Here is an 18,305-nt window from a genome sequence, read left to right on the forward strand (position 1 = left end):
TAAAGGAGCGCACCAGAATATCAATGCGAAGCTTTGTTTAACGACGTCCGACTTAGCCTGCATGGTGATTGGGGAATCAGCCTGGGGACTTGGTGGTCCCTCTGTGGGGCCATCATTTTGATACTGGAATTCTATTTTGATACTTGTCAAATATATTGGCAGATAAGTTAACTGTACACAACTGATTCGTGGAGGAACTGCTTCGAATTTCATAACAATTATGTAACTTGATATGCCGAATATTCTCTTGCCATTGCCATTATTTGGTAGCTAAGGTCATCCAAGAAACCCTCGAGCGATGGATGATGCAGCACCAAGGTAACTAAGTTATGAGATGATCTTTGTAGTGGCGTCGAATGATCCGAGGTAGTCTTGACCTAACCTTTCTGACGTTTGAGTTAATTTTTTTTTGAGTGGGTTATATAAAATGTAAAAAGTTTTCGAAAAAATGATTCGTCCTTATAATCATTGTCAAATATGGACTTTTATATCTGAATGATTGAAGGGATTACCTATAACCGTTATGACAACATCCTTTGGTGTTTTATTGATAAAAGCAATAGGCTTGAATAGCCTCTCACGAGTTATCATCCACGGAGATCAACTTGAGGGAGAAAAAGCCTAAACAATCATTCATGAACCATTGTCCATGACAACAAATAAGATTAATGTGAATGACCTCTCATTAATTGTTGTCCATAAGAGTCGAGAGGTAATTATAACCTCCATATCGCTATCGAGTGGAGGGTAATTTGATTCTCATATTTCATGTTGGCATCTCGATGACGATCAATTATCGGACTAGTCTGTTTTACCAGAATATCTCCTATTAATTATAAATCATATGAATTTTAATTCAAAATATATTTTTATCTTTAATCTCTCATTTGAAATATTTAGTATTTGATCTAAAAAATAGATTTTTATATTGAAAGTCTCCCTTAAGCACCTCGCTTACATAATTTTTTCTAACACTATTTATTGAATCTTTTAATTTACAATACCGATAAGCTACTTAAGTTGATTTTATATTTCTTTCATTAGACAATTAAAATATAATATAACATAGGACGATTTTCACTTTTACCTTCGAATATGTCTTTTAATAAACAAATATAACTTAGTGATTGCATGCATAATAATAATATATTTGATTATACAATAGTTGATTATTAAAAAAGGAAAACAATGGATATATAAAACAACATAGATAATTAGTGGATGAAACAAAAGAAAACTCGAAGTTAAAAGAAAAACTTAAAAACCAAATATCAACAATCAAATAACATATAAAAGTCAATACAAGATTAATGTAATTTAATAATTTTTTACCTAAATCCATGATATTAATTAATTTATTTTTATCACATATAAGATCAATTATAACACTTCCAAATTATCTCACTCAAACATATATCCTCATGTATACCCCATATTGCTAGTTCACTTTTGTAAAATATAGATTATTCACTCAAACGTCTGAACCAAATGAGGATCGATGACGTGTGAGTTCTTAGCTTGTCGAGGCGTAATCAGATCATGACGTTGTGGTCATACTGGTGAACGATTATCGCATATCACGTGTGATTTAGGATTAACCGTTGATATGATAAACATAATCGGTTTATTTCTGTTCAACTTATCTAGATTTGATGAAGTTGTCACGTCTCGAGAAGAACATTCACTCTATCATAATCTAATCTACAATCCACCGTATGACATTTCAGACCGTATATCTACTTCAACACCTACATAGCTATTTGCAGAAAAGAAAAAGGAAAATTAAAACTTTTCCAATGTTACAGTAAAATCGCATATAATATATGGCGGACCAAATCGATTAGCTACTCATGCAAAGTATTCGATGATCCTCCTCCGCATACATCCTCCCTCGAGATGCAATTGCAGGGTCGTCGATACATCGAAATGAGACCACGACGAGATTTAATATGATCTGGACGCGTTTTAATCGGATCGAGCGGACGAATCGGTTCGTGACGGGCTCGAGCGTGGATCGATTCCGGTCCGATGCAGGTTGGATTTGATTTCACTTAAAACAAAAGGGGATGAATTGTTGCCGGTACGGAAACCAAGCGGCGCCATCAGATGCCAAAAATGGATGGAGCGCAGCGAGATTGATTTCCAAGTCTCCGCCAATCCCAACCTCCCAAAAAATTTCCCAATTCCGAACGGCTCGCTCCCCATTTCGAACTTTCGAAAGCGAGGGAATCCCCGCGATCGCCGAGCCCTCCTCCCAACCCCGCTCTCTCTCTCTCTCTCTCTCGCTCACTCTTTCCAAAGCCAAAACAAACCCCCCTCTTTTCCCCTCACCCCCCCCCCCCCCCTCTCTCTCTCTCGCGGTTTCGAATCGCTTCAAAAAATGGCGGACTCCCTTTCTTTCCCCCTCACTTCTACTCTCCCCTCGCTCCTATACAAACCGCACATTCCCCCACTCTTTCCCCCATTCCCTTCTCTCCTCTCCTCGCGCCCTCACCAAATCCAAGCGCAACTTGGTTAGCGCGAGAGATCGGAATCCATGGCGGACAAGGAGAACGGCGCCCCACGCCTCACCCGTGCTGCCGCCAAGAGGGTAGCCTCCGCCCAGGCCGCGGACCCAGTCGCCCCGCCGCCGGCGAAGAAAAAGCGCGTGGCTCTGAGCGAGCTCCCCACCCTCTCCAACGCCGTCCCTCGGGCGGCGGTAGATCCCACCACCCCTCCTCCTTCTAAGCCCAAGTCGAAGCCCAAGAAGAAGGTGGAAGAGGCGGATGACGAGAAAGTTGACCTCGTGGAGGTCGCCGCCCCGTCGGATGATGATCCGCAGATGTGTGCACATTGCGCGTCTGATATCTATCAATACCTCAATTCAATGGAGGTTTGTCTACTACTAAGGAGTCCTTCCGTGGGAAAGTGTCATGTTTTTAGTTAGAGTTGGTCTCATCTGCTATTTTGCTTCGTTGGATTTCTAGGCGGACGCGAAGCGGAGGCCATCGCCGAACTATATGGAGACGGTTCAGAGCGACGTCACGGCCAATATGAGGGCGATTCTGGTGGATTGGTTAGTTGAGGTGGCGGAGGAATACAAGCTGGTCTCCGATACCCTTTTCCTCACTGTCTCCTACATCGATCGATTCCTTTCGTTCAATGCGATCAATAGACACCGGTTGCAGCTCCTTGGGGTTTCTTCCATGCTCATTGCTTCGTATGTTACAATCCATTTTCTTTGATCGATGATGATTTTCTTATTTGAACACTGCGCTAATGGAAGTTTTTGGATTGGTATCCGATAACGCAGCAAATATGAAGAGATTAGCCCCCCTAACGCGGAAGATTTTTGTTATATCACGGATAATACCTACACAAAGCAAGAGGTAGCCTTTTCTCTATATCTTCTTTGATCTCATTGTACCGTTTGATGATTTAGAGCTTGTTGATGAACACTTCTTTCTCCATTTATCTATGTCCATATAGGTGGTGAAAATGGAGAGTGACATCCTAAAGTTTCTAAAGTTCGAGATGGGCAATCCAACCATCAAAACTTTCGTAAGGTATGGAATGTTAGCCCCTTTCTCAGGTTCTCCTTGATGTTTCGGTGTAAGCATATACTGATTGGTTTTTGCTTACCAGTTTAGCTCCCCTAATCATTGTGATGCTATTTCATTATTGCAGGCGATTCACACAGGTTGGTCAAGAAGATGGCAAAGTGAGTGTTTATTCCTCTTGCTTGATATGTTCCTCAACTTGTTACAGTAGCCCGACGTGCAATTATGGCTTCATTGCTTATATATTTTTTTTCTCATTTTGTTTTTTACTTGATACAGTACCCAAATCTGCAATTAGAATACCTCGGAAGCTACCTTGCTGAGTTAAGTTTACTGGACTATGGTTGCGTTAAATTCTTGCCGTCGGTAGTTGCTGCTGCTGCTGTTTTTGTTGCAAGATTCACAATTGATCCAAAAAGTCATCCTTGGGTAAGACATTGTTACATGAGAATGGATAGAGTGTGTGTCTTCTTCTTGTTTGTTCTTCTTGCTATGCTTAACATCCCTTCTTTACTTTGCAGAACAAAAAATTGGAAGAGTGTACTGGCTATAAGGTGTCTGATCTAAAATACTGCATCTGTGCCATACTTGATTTGCAGTTGAGTAAGAAAGCAGCGTCGCTGGTGGCTATCAGAGATAAATACAAGCAGCACAGGGTAAAAGTCTTATCCATCGAACAGAAGTGCTTTTATGCTTTTGAGATTGCTAGGACGATCTTAGTTCTCTTCATTTGTCTGAACTTTTGTATTCATTTTGACAGTTCGAGTGTGTATCTTCACTGGTTCCTCCCTCTGAGATTCCTGCAACCTACTTCGATGAACCCAAGGAATACCTACCATGACGTGCACCGTGGCTAACTATCACGACTATCGGTAAACGTGATCCCAAGCCGGAATGTGGAGCTAAATGAAGTGTGATCTAGTCTTTGAAATGAGAACGCTGAAGCTCTTTGGATGTTTCTGAAGTCTCTATCTAATCTTTGTGCATGACTGATAACTTCGATGTTAAAGAATGCATCAAAAATTGCTGATTGCAGTTCTGTTCCTACTAAAAAAGTATCATTTGATGAGGGAAGCTGGAAGAGATAATTGCCCCTCGAGATTTACCATGTGCAAGTCTAGGAAATGATGTGTATTATAAATCTCATGACTATAACTTTGTGGATCAGATATTTTTTTATGGCACGTATAGGCTGCTTTTCTGTAGAAGCTTGCCATGAATTGTGAGAGTGCCAATTAATCTCAAATTCTTTGGAAGTGTATCCTTTTGTAAATATATATGGTTTTCATTGGTCTCCATCCCTGTTTTATTGTCGTGTGATAGACTTGTGATGAAGTTGCTCTACATGTGATTGGATTTCACAGAATGTATATAGAAAACGCAAGATCGCTAACTATGATCGCAAAATGAGATCACTACTGCTATTCTTGAATTTATGTATTATATCGAATGCACTTTTCCAGATGAATCTTGGTATTTATAGTTGAATTAGAAGCAATACTGGACCAAATAACTACCAAAATTGAAGCAATTATGGTATCTGGAGAGTTCAGGACTTAACTATGATTTCGTTTCACGATGTGTCAGTATCATTATTGTTACACAACGTAAACCTCGATAGAGATCTAACGAAATCAGCAATTGCGCGATTTTTAAAGCATGAGTCGGGAAGCAGTTGCGCGCTCCGACTCGCTCGCTTACCTGACCGGAGAAGCCCACATCAAACGTCACTGCGGGCTCCACTGATACAGTCGTGTCTGATGCCCACGTCGGCCTGTTCCTACCGATTCACCATTTCCAACTTCTAGATCTTTCCGGACGCATAAAACGTGATGCTGCGGGTGCCGTAACCTCCAACCCAGAGAAGAAGCCAATAGAGGGTGAGAGAGACCCGACTCGAAGGCGGACAAGAAGAACGCCGACCCCCGCCTCACTCAGATGGTGGCGAACAGGGCTGGAGATGGATCGCGCGGCTCTGTGCATTCATTCCGTCCTCCCGACGGCGATGCGCTTCGTCTCATATGCCCTGATGCGAATTCTTTGGCTACTTAAAGATTGTATCCCTTCGGAGATAATGGTTGTCTTTAGGTCTTGCCTTCTGTAATCGCTGCTTCGATCGCGCTTGTTGGGTGATTCACCATCGATCCAAGAAGTCATCCTGGGTATTGACATGCAATGGTTTGGATTAGATGATGCTGTATCTGTTTCCTTTTTTTCTTCTCTCTTCTAATTATTCTTCTTCTTCTTCAGGAGGAATAGCAATTGCAAGAAAGATATGGTGGAACAACCTCACCGCCCCCAAAAGAAGAAAAGAAATTGCCATCATCGTCGCCTCTCTCTTCTAATTCTTCTTCATGTACGAGCTCATGCTTCCCTCCCGCACCCCACTTTCTTTCATCTCCTCTTCCTTCTCTTTCGTTTGGGTTAAACTCAAATTTCACTAGGTTGTAGGAATCGAGGACGACATCCAAGGAGCGTTGGGAAATCAGTCACCCAAGAAAAGTCGAGGCCAATTTGCCAGACCTTGCGGGCATCATCGTCGAGACTACATCCACGGTTGATGATCCGCAAACGTGTACACATTACGCGACTGATATCTATGATTACCTCAGATCATTGGAGGTTGTCCTTCCACAAGAGGATTCTTGAAAGCATGTCGGTTTCCTCGCAGTCCAGTTAGGCTAATCAAAGTTAATGTTGAACTCTTGTAGGAAGTTCATTCTATGTGGTCAAGAAGATTGCGAAGTGAGTGTTTATTAGGCTAATCAAGAATGAGTGGTGCCCATTGGTTGGTTTGCATGCTGCATTTCTCATGATTTATTACGCTAATCTGACACAGTTTTCAAGCCAGCTGTTAGAGTTTCTAGGAAGCTACCTCGGTGAGTTGAGTTTGATAGACTATGATTTGCAGCTGAACGAGAAAGCAATCCGATGGAAGACTACCAGAATACAATACAAGCAGCCTCAGGTACATGTCTTTCAAGCAAAAAATACTTCTATGTGATGTATACATGTACAACAATCTTGATCTCATTGCATCTGTCTGACTGTGTTCTTCTGCCTATTGATACCTCTCGCATCTTAAAATTAAAGGTGTGTTTGAGTCCCTGAAGATAGCCCCAAAGAATGCTAATGTTGACACAGAATATAAAATTGCGCATGATTTTGAACAATCCATTTTTCTCTCCCATGAGGGAATTCTCTAGGGGTTCCATCACAGCCTGCAGACTAAGAGCCTCTAGTTTAGAAACGCCAAACCCACAAAAAAGAGAATACCAGAAAATACACAAGAAGCATAGCCTCAAGTATGAAGCTATGTTGCAGGGAACTACTAGAAATTTGCATGGGTCTCCAAGTGAGAACCCAATGTTCACAGCTGCTTTATTAGACATTTTTTTCTCAGCGTGTTGACTATACTTAGCATTAAAATAAGAATCGTGTCTGTTTGTATTACAATTAGCTTTAACCATTTTGTCATTTTTAATCACTGGCATGTGTTACTTTGTCATCCGTTTCAACTTCTACAATGGTGATTTTTTCCTTCCAACTTCTTGCTTTACATGATGAAGTTTGACATAACATCTGTGCTTGAATTCATTTCTCATTATTATAGTATTGAGATGCTTTTTGTTTTTGTTTTGGCTGGCAGCTGTTAATTTAGTCCTTGTTAGTGATTGATCCAATTAGAATTTCTACTGAACACATTCTCCCCTTATAATTCGATCATGGATCTGTTATGTTTGAATTCTAAAAATTATTTGATCATACTATTATTCACACTTCAAAGCCAAACCATCTGACAAAGGCTATAATCTGTTTATATAATGGACTGTGATTTCAGTTTACATCGCTTGTTTCTTGCAAACTAGCCAGGTGGCAGTCAGTTGGGTTTGGCATATCTGAAGAAATACCTAAGGTTAGTCTCGAGAAGGCATCGCATCATAAACTATCTATTTGCGTTGTGAGCGAATAGAACTTAAGAGTAGCAATTATTCGATCGAAGTTAATCTTGATTTCGATAGTTACTTCGAGAAAGTTAGTTTCTATCAGGTTGTTACGTTTTACTATTTTGTGAAACCATTTCCAAATGGATCTAATCAGTAATTCTTTAATAACCGTATTGGGGGATTGAAGATGCCTGCAGGGGGAGCCCATACTGAAGCTGACGTGGCTCCATCGTGGGAGAACCAGCATCGGAAAGCTTTCTGACACGGACCGGTCAAGAAGATGGCAAAGTGAGTAATTATTCAGTTACATGTACCTTAGTTTTAAGTATTAATATGTTTGGTTTATGATCACCATGTGTGTATATATGTATATATATATATATATACATATATATATATATATACATATATATATATATATGTGTATGTATATATAATATGCATACACATATATACATATATATATATATATATGTGTGTATATATGTGTGTGTTTATATATATATATATATATATATATATATATATATATATATATATATGTGTGTGTATATATATATGTGTGTGTGTTTATATATATATATATATATATACACATGTACCTTAGTTTTAAGTATTAATATGTTTGGTTTATTATCACCATGTGTGTATATATGTATATATACATACATATATATATGTGTATATATATATATATATATATTCTGCTTCCTCTTCTTCGGATCTATGTAGGGGAATCAAGAAACAAGAAATATAAGGAAAGGCAACACCAGATCGCCGGTCCTCCATCGTTGCGGGTTACATCCAAGGAGCGCCGACAATGGATCAGTCCCCCAAGAAAGACGTGGCCAGGTCGCCCGACTCCCACGCCGCCTCTCAGGCAGGAGATCTCCCCTCCACCACTGCGGGCCGCGTCCAAGGAGTGTCGGGGGATCCGTCTCCCAAGAGAGACGTGGTCATGTAGCAGGACGTCCGTGTTACGCCCCAGGCACCGAGTGCCACCCCGTCCATCACTGTAGAGCACATCCAAAGAGCGCCGGGGGTTCAGTCTCCCAAGAAAGAGGTGGCGAAGCCGGACCTCCCCGTCATGTCGCAGGCAGGGACTGCCCCCTCCACTGCTGCCGACTGTATCCAAGGAGCGTCGGGTAATCAGTCCAGCCATAAGAAAGATGGCACCGGACCGCCGGACATCCTCGGCACCTTCACTAGCGGAGCCTGCCCGCTCGATCTCTGCGGATTGCACCCAAGGAGCGTCGGGAGATCAATCTTCCACGAAAGACAATTCCAGGCCGGCGGACCTCGCTGGCACCTCCCAGGCGGTGACAGCCCCCTCTACCTGTGCGGATTGCACCCAAGGAGCGTCGGGAGATCAGTCTTCCAAGAAAGCCGATTCCAGGCCATCGGATCTCCCTGGCACCTCTCAGGCGGCGACTGCCCCCTCGACCTGTGCGGACTGCACCCAAGGAGCGTCGGGAGATTAGGATTCCAAGAAAGACGATTTCAGGCCATCGGATCTCCCTGGCACCTCTCAGGCAGCGACTGCCCCCTCGACCTGTGCGGACTGAACCCAAGGAGATTACGTAGATGTTGATGATTCGCAGATGTGCATACCTTACGTGTCTGATATCTATGGTTACCTCAGATCAAGGGAGGTTAGTCTTCCACGACATAGATTGTTGAAATCATGTCGCTTTTCTATCCACAACTCGTCTTCTTCTTCGTGTTTCTTTGTTGGTTTCAGGTGAAGCTGAGGCCATTAATGAACTACTTGGAGGCAGTTCAGATCGGAATCACAGCCACGATGAGGAACTACTTCCGTCTGCGCTCAGATATCCTTTGCCTTGCTGTCTCTTACGTTGATAGATCCCTTTCCTCATTCACCGTTATAGGACCTCGTCTTCAACTGCTTGGGGCTTCTGCCATTTGCGTTGCATGGAATGTTATTTGTCTCAAGATCCTCTCTCTCTCTCTCTCTCTCTCTCTCTCTCACTCACTTTTTCTTTCCCCCTTGAATATCTTTTGCTGCGTCATTTGGTCATCTTGTTGATGGAACTTGTTGCATGGGGTTCCACCAATGCATGCAGGAAGTACGCAGAGCAGAAAAACCCTGGGATGAAACACATGTGCCATATAGCTCATGATGTTTACCGGAAGGACGAAGTAACCTTCTGTTCACCCTCTTCTTGAATTCGTTAATTGTTCTTTGGCAGTTTCTTTTTTTTGTGTTTTTTTGGTGCTCATGCGCGTGCAGGTGTTGAACATGGAGATCAGCATTCTAAGACATATGAGATTTGATATGGGCAGTCCCACGGTCAAGACATTTCTCGGATGCCCTTTCTCGAGTCCTTGTAGTGTCATGAGATTTTGCGCAGCGTTAAGCGTCTGGTGAATTCTCTTCTCTTATAAGTTTGATCGCTAATTAAATTTGCTATATTGTGGTTATAGGAGATTCACACAGGCTGGTAGAGACGATGGCAAAGTGAGTGTTTGTTTGTTTGTTCTTCTTGTAGGGTGCAATCTCTTTCCAAATAGTTACATTATAGCTTCAATTCTGATGGTATATATTAACTCTGAAACAGTACTTGTATGCGAACTTAGAATTCCTGGCAAGCTACTTTGGAGAGTTGACTCTAATGGACTATGGCTGTCTTTGGTTCTTGGCATCGGTAGTTGCAGCTTCTGCTGTTTTCGTTGCTAGATTCACGCTCGATCCGAGAAGTCATCCCTGGGTAAGACACTTTCAGTTTACTCAAAGTGTCGTGCGTTTTGCTGGATGCCAAATGTTCCTTGATGGCAACAGATACTGTCGCGACGAAGTTTTATCTTTCATACAGAACTACATCTATATATGTTGACAAGTTATTCTAACCTTATCTTTGTTCGCCATTGTGACTGCATGTGTGTAGCTTGGTTAGCCCTTACCCTGAAATCCCTGCAACCTACTTTGACGAACCCAGGGTAGTTTCCCTGAGAAGGCTGAATGAGATGTTATTGTGGGTTGCCCATATACTGAAAGATATTGAAAATTTTTTTCTTGCAATATTGAAAAATGCTATAGAGAAATGTTTTCATGCAATTTATTTATTTCGTACTTATAGAAGTTTGACTCCTCGGAACTAATAAAAAATATTTCGTACAATTTAAAATAAAATAATGTAAATTTGCTTCAAATGAGAAATTTGTCATGCAATTTGAATGGTTCCTCGAGAGATATATTTGCAGTAAGAAATTTCCTCAAAAAAAATATTATTCAGAAATACAAACTCAAAACATTTCTAGGTCAAATATCTCCTGCAACTTTTGTTCTCCACAGGAATGGCATCTTCCCATGAGAGCCATTTTTCTCCAAACCAAACTACAGGATGATTTCTTCTTGTACACTAATGCTCAAGGTTTTGTTTGGTAGAATAATGCTGTTGATTACAACCACCTCATCTTCAACTGCTACAGCTTCACCTGAAAATTAGAATTAACAGTAACATCTCCAAAACAATTTTCAAAAAACAAAAGAAGGTGGACAAGGAGTAGTAGTACCAAGAATGGTTATCCCTAGTTTCGCATTGTAGTCTCCTTCACCCTGAAAGACAGCCGGTATTTCCCAATCATTCACTTAAAACACTATGGTTGTTCTACAATCGAATTCGTGCAACCACCTAGGCAAGTGCAATCAAAGTAATCCTACTTCTACAACCAGTGCAAGACAACTATGGTTGTTATACAACCAGTGCTTCCTAGAGGACTCAATAATTGTTCTTTCTTTTTCAAGAGGTTCGTGTGGTTATTTCTATCTTAACAAGTTCCATATAATTTTTTATTATCTGTCCTGTAATTTTTAGTCCAGAAATAAACTATCATCAAAACAATGGAACAAATAAACTAAGCTTGCCTGCACACGAGCCCATCTTCCAATAGATGACTTCCAACCAACAATGGAATTAATAACAACTGCATTTTCCTGTAATAAGAACAGAAATGTGTAAAAGATGATGCAGGACTGAGCTTAGTTAGTATTGTAAGTTTCATACCTTAATGTCAACATCATCTAGGATGATGCAACTGATAAGTCTCACACCAGCTCCGATACGGGCATTTGCAGAAACAGAGACATTAGGTCCAATCTGTTCACTTTTAACTGCACAAGTTAGTAACAACACATATGGCCTACAATTATTGTCATTGGTCCATTCAGCACTAGTCAACCCTTTTTTCCTTCACATAAACACTTTTATTGTACATTTTTAACTTGACTATCATTGGATGTAAATTAAACAGCAGAAATATAAGATGCATTCCCAAGCTTTATGGATCACAGTCACAACATTCAGTAATCAAATTTTGTTAAGGAACAACTCAGAGAAGGGTCCGAGTTGGCTATGTGGTAATATTCAAGAAAAAAACATTACCTTAGCAGTTACATGCACTTTTGCTGATGGATGGATGAAAACATCACCAGTAATACTTGGACTTCTGGTGCCATCTCCAGTTGCTAGGAGATGTGGAGCGGTACGACGAAATTGGGAGAGATACAATTCAGAGCATCTCAAAGACATCCTGAAGGAAGAAAAAATGTCAGTGCATTCAGCTGTTGCAGGATCAGGCATAAGAAGTGGGATGGCCATGGCGTTCAAACCCTGGAGTCTTGATCTGTTCCCAGAAGTCAACAGTCTCATATGTATAAAGCTTTTTCTTTCCAGCAAGAGGAGTCAGGATATCCTGATCGAGCCGAACAAATTCTGGCGGTAGCACCCTGTTAAGAAATGTCAGTACCAATTCCAACACAACTGAGCCTCTTCAAAAGTTAAAAAGACTATTTTGACAACCAAACTGGTTGACTAAAACTAAAATATTTTGACACTGTCCAGAGAGGAGCCTAATCTTTGACAATGGCTATGACAAACATCCAGCAACCTATCCACAATAGTTTCCTAAGGAAGAGGGTGGTGGGTAGGTTGGAAGAAGTGCCTTGCTCCTAAGTCTAGAACATCATGACTGATTCTGCCCAAGTTACTTTTGCCCTGCAGACAACATAATAGTAACAACGATCAATTTCCTAGACCTTATTATAATTACCCATCCTAAAAATATATTTGTCCATTAGAAATATCCAGCACTGTCCTATTATAGTAGCAAATGACGACAATGAATCAACTTGTTGATACAGGCTTATTCCATTTTCATACTGCAGATAAGTTCCACGAATTCATACTTAGCCACTGACTGGAATGCTTCTAAGCTGGTTTCACGGCGCAAATTAACTGAAACAAAAGAAAGTAGGGAATACATTAACATTCGATTAATTTTCATATAAGTAGAGTAGCATTATATTATTATCTGCTTAGCTAAAACAAAAGCAAATTAAACTACACATCTTACTATGCAAATAAAGGTAGAAACAGTATTTATGGACCATAATACTTGCAGTGGCAACAGTGCCAAAGAAAAGAAATGCCATCTAAGATATGAGATCAAAAATCTCAATTAACTTTGATGAGCATAAAAGAAAAGACTACAAAAGGATTAATCTAGAATATTATCATCTAGAAAAGATCGTATATTATCATCTAGAATATTCGCTTGTAACTGCTGGAGGAGATTTCACTACAGGTTGACATTCGGCAATGTGGCAACCAAAAGGTTTAATCTAGAGAGTTATGGGTCAACATCAATATCTGTAGCCTATCATTTATTACCTTCAGCATAAAATCATAAAATTCTCCTCACTAGACAACTAATGTCACACCAAACAACAATGAGCTAACCACATACTTCCTTATTGGCTTAGGTCTAGCAACTTGTGCTACTTATTATCTCAAGGAAAAAGGATAGTCACATAATTATTAAAAAAAATAATTAAACACAAGATTATGATGTAGAATTAGTGATGCTAGAAAACATCATTTGTTAATGAACCAACAGAATCATCTGCAATTGCAAATAGAAACATTACATGAGTGGTACTTCTTTTTCTTGAAATACCTCACACCCAATAAGCATCGGGTATTCCTCTAATGATTGCAGTATTAATAAAATTTCTAACAGTTCCTGTTCAGAGGAATGAGACAGAATCCAAAATCCATTTTGCCATCTAGTATCCATCTCTGGTTACATACTCGAGCAATGTTACCTAGGGATTGGGATGTCTTTCGATGGAACCTGGGTCTAATTGTTAGCTCCTATTTTTTGAGAACAGTTCCACAGAGTGTAGGTAGCGATTATGACCAAATCAATAGAAGAAATAGTGGGATTTTTGTTGGGAATTTCCTCGAATAGATCATTGCATATTTTTCACTTCCTGGAAGTTAGAGAGGATTTTTATCCCTGCCAAGAATTCATAAATTTGTGGCCATAAAGTCATTCTCTTTACTGGTACTAATGAGAATTTTAGTCCATGAAAAATTGAAAAAAAAATATACCGAATTGCCTATCACAGCATCCAAAACTAAATCGACATAGAATAATGATCTCTGAGCCCAGACCAAACCATGGATCTTATGCCAACTGGTAGAAAAAATATTTTGAGGACATGCACTGAACTGATATAATCTGGACAAATGCTACCTCAAAATCTTAAGTTAGTAGGTTTTAAGACCAAAAAAAGTTATAGTTAATAATTCAATCACTTCAGTCATGTGGAACCATAATTTCTAGGTTAAATTCCCCTTTGCAAATATCAATAAAAACCTCTTAACCGCTGCAAAGATTCAAGTATTTTGTATGACCCTGTAAACAAAAGACACTACACTTTAAACTTGTAGCTACCTTGAAACAAAAGACACTACACTTTAAACTTGTAGCTACCATTCACTAAAGTTGCACTTAACTTGGTATAGGTGATGAGTTAACTAAAAATATTACCAAAACAACCAAAATGCTCCTAATCATGGTCAATTATCTTATACACAGGAAGGGGTTTAGATTGTTGAGATTTTGGTAGGTGAATTTTAAATAGAGAGCAAAAGCATCACTGCCATAATGGATGGAACCTACCAATTCACCAATGAAATGTGGCCTTATATGCATCCTTGCTAACTCATCCACAGAGAGTGTATATGCATAAATTTCATCTTGCATAGTGTATGTGTTCAATTCTCCTCAATTTAACAATTGAACTAAGCACCAACCAATCATCAATTGTTCAACATACAGCCACAATTAAGTCAGCCCTTAACTTGCATAGCGTCCACCATTCACCAAGCTTAAGTCAAACTATGGGCTCTAGTACTAATTATTGATTATGAGTATGCCAAATTGACAATTGAATTATTATGGCAATTTAGACAGTATTATAGCCCAAAATCCTAAAGTTAGTAGGTTATCAGCCGACAATTCTAGCTCAATTTTATTTTCTTAAACATGTGGACTATATTCTCAGGTGACTTCAAATTTAACTTAGACAAGATCAACAATTTACAGTTCTTCAACTATTCATCATACTTAACGTGGAAATGCCAATTTATGCATCAAGACAGAGTAACATTATAGACAAGACAAAGGGAAGTTAGATAATTAGTTTTAGTCAAGGTTCGTCGTACCATGATGTACCACTCGGTACAGGCGGTACATACCGATCCAACAGGAGATCGACATGGATAGTACATACCAATCTATTGGTAAGAGATTGGTACACCTCATCGTACCATGTGTCAATACATTGGTATGTACCATACCAATTGTCGGTCGGTACACCGGTATGGACCGATAAGGCGAACCATGGTTTTAGTATGTATTCTCTTAGATAAAATATTCATATAACTCATCAATTCTCATAAACCAGTGGCTTCACTAATTGAGAGGCAAAGGTTACTTTAGGCATCTATAATATCCCCAACAAGGTGTTATACAAACTATTTCTGAAATGGTTTAGTTTGCTTAAATAAATAACTTACAAGACCTAAAACCAAAAATTATGTTACCATAGACAACTTTGCTAGATTATTGAACAATCAAGTAAAACCTACAAGCTAAAATAGATTACTCTGTGCTAAAAACATGCATTATACATAAAATAGAGAAGTTCCATAAGAACCAACCATTAATGAGACTCAAACTACTGCAAAAGATAGTAGCCTGAGGAGTTAAAGTAAATGACTAAACAATTATATTAATCTTTTGTACTTTTACTAACTAGGTAACTGTGTTAATACTGAATATGCATAAAGGAGTGGCACCTGTGTTATTCCCCTGCAAAACGACTTCCTGGATGATGGTAAAAATCTGTGGTGTAAATACATATACACCACAATTAATAAGATCGTTTACCTGCAAAGACACAGCAATAAAAAGTAAGATGGGTATGATTCAACTACCAGTTAAACTGCCTCCTAGAGATGCATGTGCATGCGTATAAGCACTATGAGTCTCTGGCAAAAGATGAATTTGCAACTCCCAAAGAAAGAAGTCAAAATTAAATGACATGACAACCCATACATACAAAAGTCTCAGGCCTCTCAGTGTAGTGCAAGACTTCGTTTGTGACAGGATCAGCAACCAGCTCACCAAACTGGTTGGCTGTTTCAGCAGAGACCTAAACAGAGGAGCCAATGCAAGCATATTGAGAAGTCATATGGTGCTGCCTAAAGGAAGCAGCATAAGATGAAATCAAATTCGAAACTAACCACACTTTACCTTGATTACTAAAATAGTACCCATACCACCATGTCTTCTATGTGCATCTGTGTTCATTTAGACAATTGAATGTAAAACCATACAAATGTGACATGAGGAAGAGGTATGGTCCAGCAATATGATATTCTCCGGAATCTACATAATTGTATAATATTATGGTATACTTGAAAGTAGAATTGGCTACTTCCCCACATTTTCTTTTTATCAAAGTCCTATTTAATCCTCCTTAAAGCTTCCTTTGGCTAACTTGCTTTAGTCCAAGGAATAAATCTATTATTTTTATACTTGTCACTTCCTCCTACCACAGATAGTAATTACCTTAGACTGCTTGTTAGAAACATAAAAATAAATATTCCACATTTCCCTAACCTATCTATTATTAACAAACACCATTTGATCTTCATCCTTGTTACATCTAATATTATCTACTATCTTTTCCTTAGTTCTAATGTGTTAATGGATGCTTTTCCCCCAACTTTAGTATCTGACTTATCATGAAACCTATCACAAACATTGTATTTAGTCACATTTAAAGAGTTTTTTTTTTCATTTTACAATTCTATCATTCTTTAAAACATACATAAATCTCTCACGTCTCTCGTTACCTTTGGTTCTACTTATTACTTTCTCACATGTTCGATATCCTTTTATTTATATTCAATTGAGACTCGTGAAGCAATCACGCTGCAACTCTGAACATTATGAAAATTTTGAGTATGCGAGTGGAATTGAGTTCTCTTGGCCTAAAACTTGCAGATCCCAATAAGATTTTACAGACAATTGTTTTTGCATAAATGATGTTTAATAGCATGAAAGATTTAACCATCTAAGAACAAGATAGATCGAAACATGAACGCTAAAACATCTTACAGCTTCAAAAGGAACTTACCTAGCATTTCTGACAGAGGAAAACTACAGCAAACATCGCAATTCAGCAGAAATATGTGACACTGTCACCCAAAAGAAAAACACGAGACAAATCAGAAAACAATCGTATTGCGTTTTCTCTAACTTACCAATGCAGCACGCCAGAACTTACAAGGTATGAAATCAAACTAGGAGATCAAACTAGTTTTCAATTTCAAGAATCAACAAAAATCTATGACCAAGATCAAAAGACGCCTAACCGGGTTCTCTTCCATTATATGGTCCCGAAATTTGTAGATCCCTCCTGCCGAGCCAAGCGGCTTGTCTTCTCTCAAATACCTACCGATTAAAAAGAAAGAGTACACAATAATAAGATTCTTGAATCAACTAAACCTACAAGAAGCCATAGCAAACCCATAGCAAAGAACAAACCGCACGGGAACCCTAAGCTCGTTGGAGATGGACGAGACGTACAGAGCAAACTCCCTCTCCTCGTAGAAGCCGATCAGGTATATCCGCGCCAAATTTGGGATCTAAAGGTTTCCAAGAACATGCGTCACACCGTAATGCATAAAAAAGAGAGAGCATCGAGGGAACGACGAAGTACTCTTTTGCAGGCGGAGATCGGGTGGTTAATCATGGGCTGCCCCGCCAAAGGGACGAGCGGCTTCGGGACGTTCAACGACAGCGGCCTGAACCGGGTCCCTGAACAACGACGACGACGACGAAAGCAAGAATCAAGAACCTGGATCCTCAAGTTGAAGGAGAAGAGCAACGAGAGGATCGGACACGGGGGAGAGGGAGGCGTAGACCTACCTTTGGTCGGACCTCCCATCAAGATCACCGCCACCGCTTTCTCTTGGGAACTCGCCATGTGGATCTGGTAGCGGCGAGGAGGAGGAGAAACGGAGAGGACGTACTCGGGGCCGCCAAGAATGGGCAGTGGCGGCGGAAGAGGGAAAGAAACAGTTTCATGGAACGAAACGAAAGGTCAAAGAAAGAGAGGATACGCGTTGGAATGCGAATGGGGTGGGAAGTCCAATCCCAGGTACGGCGCTCCTGATGGGCTGGTGGCCACCGACCGCCCACGGACTCGCGAGTAGTCGCTCTATGTGGGATCCGAGGATCCAAGAACCAAACTACTCGACAAGGAGAGAGAGAGAGAGAGAGAGAGAGAATGATGTATTGTGTTGTCCTTCATTTCATCAAACATGTAAAGCTCTTTCTTGATCACTGATCCAATGTCTTCCATTTCGAGTAAATACTGCGTTGCCCTCTCTCTTTTTCTTGTCGTCGTGTATCAGTAGTGTACAAAACCATGTAGCTC

At 39.9% G+C, this 18,305-nt stretch overlaps 3 protein-coding genes across 6 annotated transcripts; 2 read left to right on the forward strand and 1 right to left on the reverse strand.

Annotated features, from left to right (window-relative positions):
* The first annotated feature begins 2,380 nt into the window (after nt 1-2,380).
* Nucleotides 2,381-4,709, forward strand: LOC135595025 (cyclin-A3-1-like). The gene is made up of 8 exons (XM_065085531.1): nt 2,381-2,872; nt 2,967-3,199; nt 3,293-3,368; nt 3,469-3,545; nt 3,667-3,700; nt 3,819-3,968; nt 4,061-4,195; nt 4,300-4,709. Exons 1-8 carry the CDS (start codon nt 2,537-2,539, stop codon nt 4,378-4,380), a joined length of 1,122 nt encoding a protein of 373 aa, XP_064941603.1. The 5' UTR covers nt 2,381-2,536; the 3' UTR covers nt 4,381-4,709.
* A 662-nt stretch (nt 4,710-5,371) lies between these two features.
* LOC103969799 (cyclin-A3-1-like) lies at nt 5,372-10,033 on the forward strand. 4 transcript variants are annotated; one of them, XM_065087302.1, is made up of 11 exons: nt 5,372-5,701; nt 5,790-5,895; nt 5,984-6,284; nt 6,379-6,507; nt 7,381-7,455; nt 7,674-7,774; nt 8,219-9,138; nt 9,228-9,425; nt 9,575-9,646; nt 9,738-9,871; nt 9,997-10,033. In XM_065087302.1, the coding sequence occupies exons 7-11, from the start codon at nt 9,088-9,090 to the stop codon at nt 10,016-10,018; spliced, it is 477 nt and encodes a 158-aa protein (XP_064943374.1). In that variant the 5' UTR covers nt 5,372-5,701; nt 5,790-5,895; nt 5,984-6,284; nt 6,379-6,507; nt 7,381-7,455; nt 7,674-7,774; nt 8,219-9,087; the 3' UTR covers nt 10,019-10,033. The 4 variants fall into 4 exon arrangements, with proteins under 4 accessions (XP_064943374.1, XP_064943375.1, XP_064943371.1 ...); XM_065087303.1 differs by lacking the exons at nt 9,228-9,425; nt 9,575-9,646; nt 9,738-9,871; nt 9,997-10,033 and having other exon boundaries at nt 5,984-6,161; nt 6,251-6,284; nt 8,219-9,088; XM_065087299.1 differs by lacking the exons at nt 9,228-9,425; nt 9,575-9,646; nt 9,738-9,871; nt 9,997-10,033 and having other exon boundaries at nt 5,991-6,161; nt 6,251-6,284; nt 8,219-9,088.
* Nucleotides 10,034-10,671: 638 nt separating this feature from the next.
* Nucleotides 10,672-18,173, reverse strand: LOC135595863 (uncharacterized). Its single transcript, XM_065087298.1, has 15 exons — nt 17,795-18,173; nt 17,586-17,683; nt 17,411-17,511; nt 17,239-17,317; nt 17,001-17,061; nt 16,112-16,158; nt 15,918-16,010; nt 15,655-15,745; nt 12,693-12,741; nt 12,117-12,233; nt 11,890-12,037; nt 11,512-11,604; nt 11,373-11,441; nt 11,021-11,063; nt 10,672-10,942 (listed from the first exon to the last, which is right to left on the reverse strand). Exons 1-15 carry the CDS (start codon nt 17,850-17,852, stop codon nt 10,842-10,844), a joined length of 1,248 nt encoding a protein of 415 aa, XP_064943370.1. The 5' UTR covers nt 17,853-18,173; the 3' UTR covers nt 10,672-10,841.
* Between the last annotated feature and the right edge of the window lie 132 nt (nt 18,174-18,305).

The sequence above is a fragment of the Musa acuminata genome, chromosome BXJ1-10 (assembly GCF_036884655.1).
Source record: "Musa acuminata AAA Group cultivar baxijiao chromosome BXJ1-10, Cavendish_Baxijiao_AAA, whole genome shotgun sequence".
NCBI classification, from domain to species: Eukaryota; Viridiplantae; Streptophyta; class Magnoliopsida; order Zingiberales; family Musaceae; genus Musa; species Musa acuminata.

Excerpts from the sequence above, each read along its gene's own strand:
- LOC135595025 (XM_065085531.1), top strand. The coding sequence starts at position 2,537 with ATGGCGGACAAGGAGAACGGCGCCCCACGCCTCACCCGTGCTGCCGCC. Across the intron at positions 2,873-2,966 it reads AATACCTCAATTCAATGGAG|GCGGACGCGAAGCGGAGGCC; the intron begins GTTTGTCTACTA and ends TTGGATTTCTAG. Across the intron at positions 3,200-3,292 it reads TCTTCCATGCTCATTGCTTC|CAAATATGAAGAGATTAGCC; the intron begins GTATGTTACAAT and ends CCGATAACGCAG.
- LOC103969799 (XM_065087299.1), top strand. Across the intron at positions 6,162-6,250 it reads ATTACCTCAGATCATTGGAG|GAAGTTCATTCTATGTGGTC; the intron begins GTTGTCCTTCCA and ends GAACTCTTGTAG. Across the intron at positions 6,285-6,378 it reads GTGGTCAAGAAGATTGCGAA|TTTTCAAGCCAGCTGTTAGA; the intron begins GTGAGTGTTTAT and ends AATCTGACACAG.
- LOC135595863 (XM_065087298.1), bottom strand. The coding sequence starts at position 17,852 with ATGGCGAGTTCCCAAGAGAAAGCGGTGGCGGTGATCTTGATGGGAGGT. Across the intron at positions 17,512-17,585 it reads CGATCTCCGCCTGCAAAAGA|ATCCCAAATTTGGCGCGGAT; the intron begins GTACTTCGTCGT and ends GGAAACCTTTAG. Across the intron at positions 16,011-16,111 it reads GTACTATTTTAGTAATCAAG|GTCTCTGCTGAAACAGCCAA; the intron begins GTAAAGTGTGGT and ends TCCTCTGTTTAG.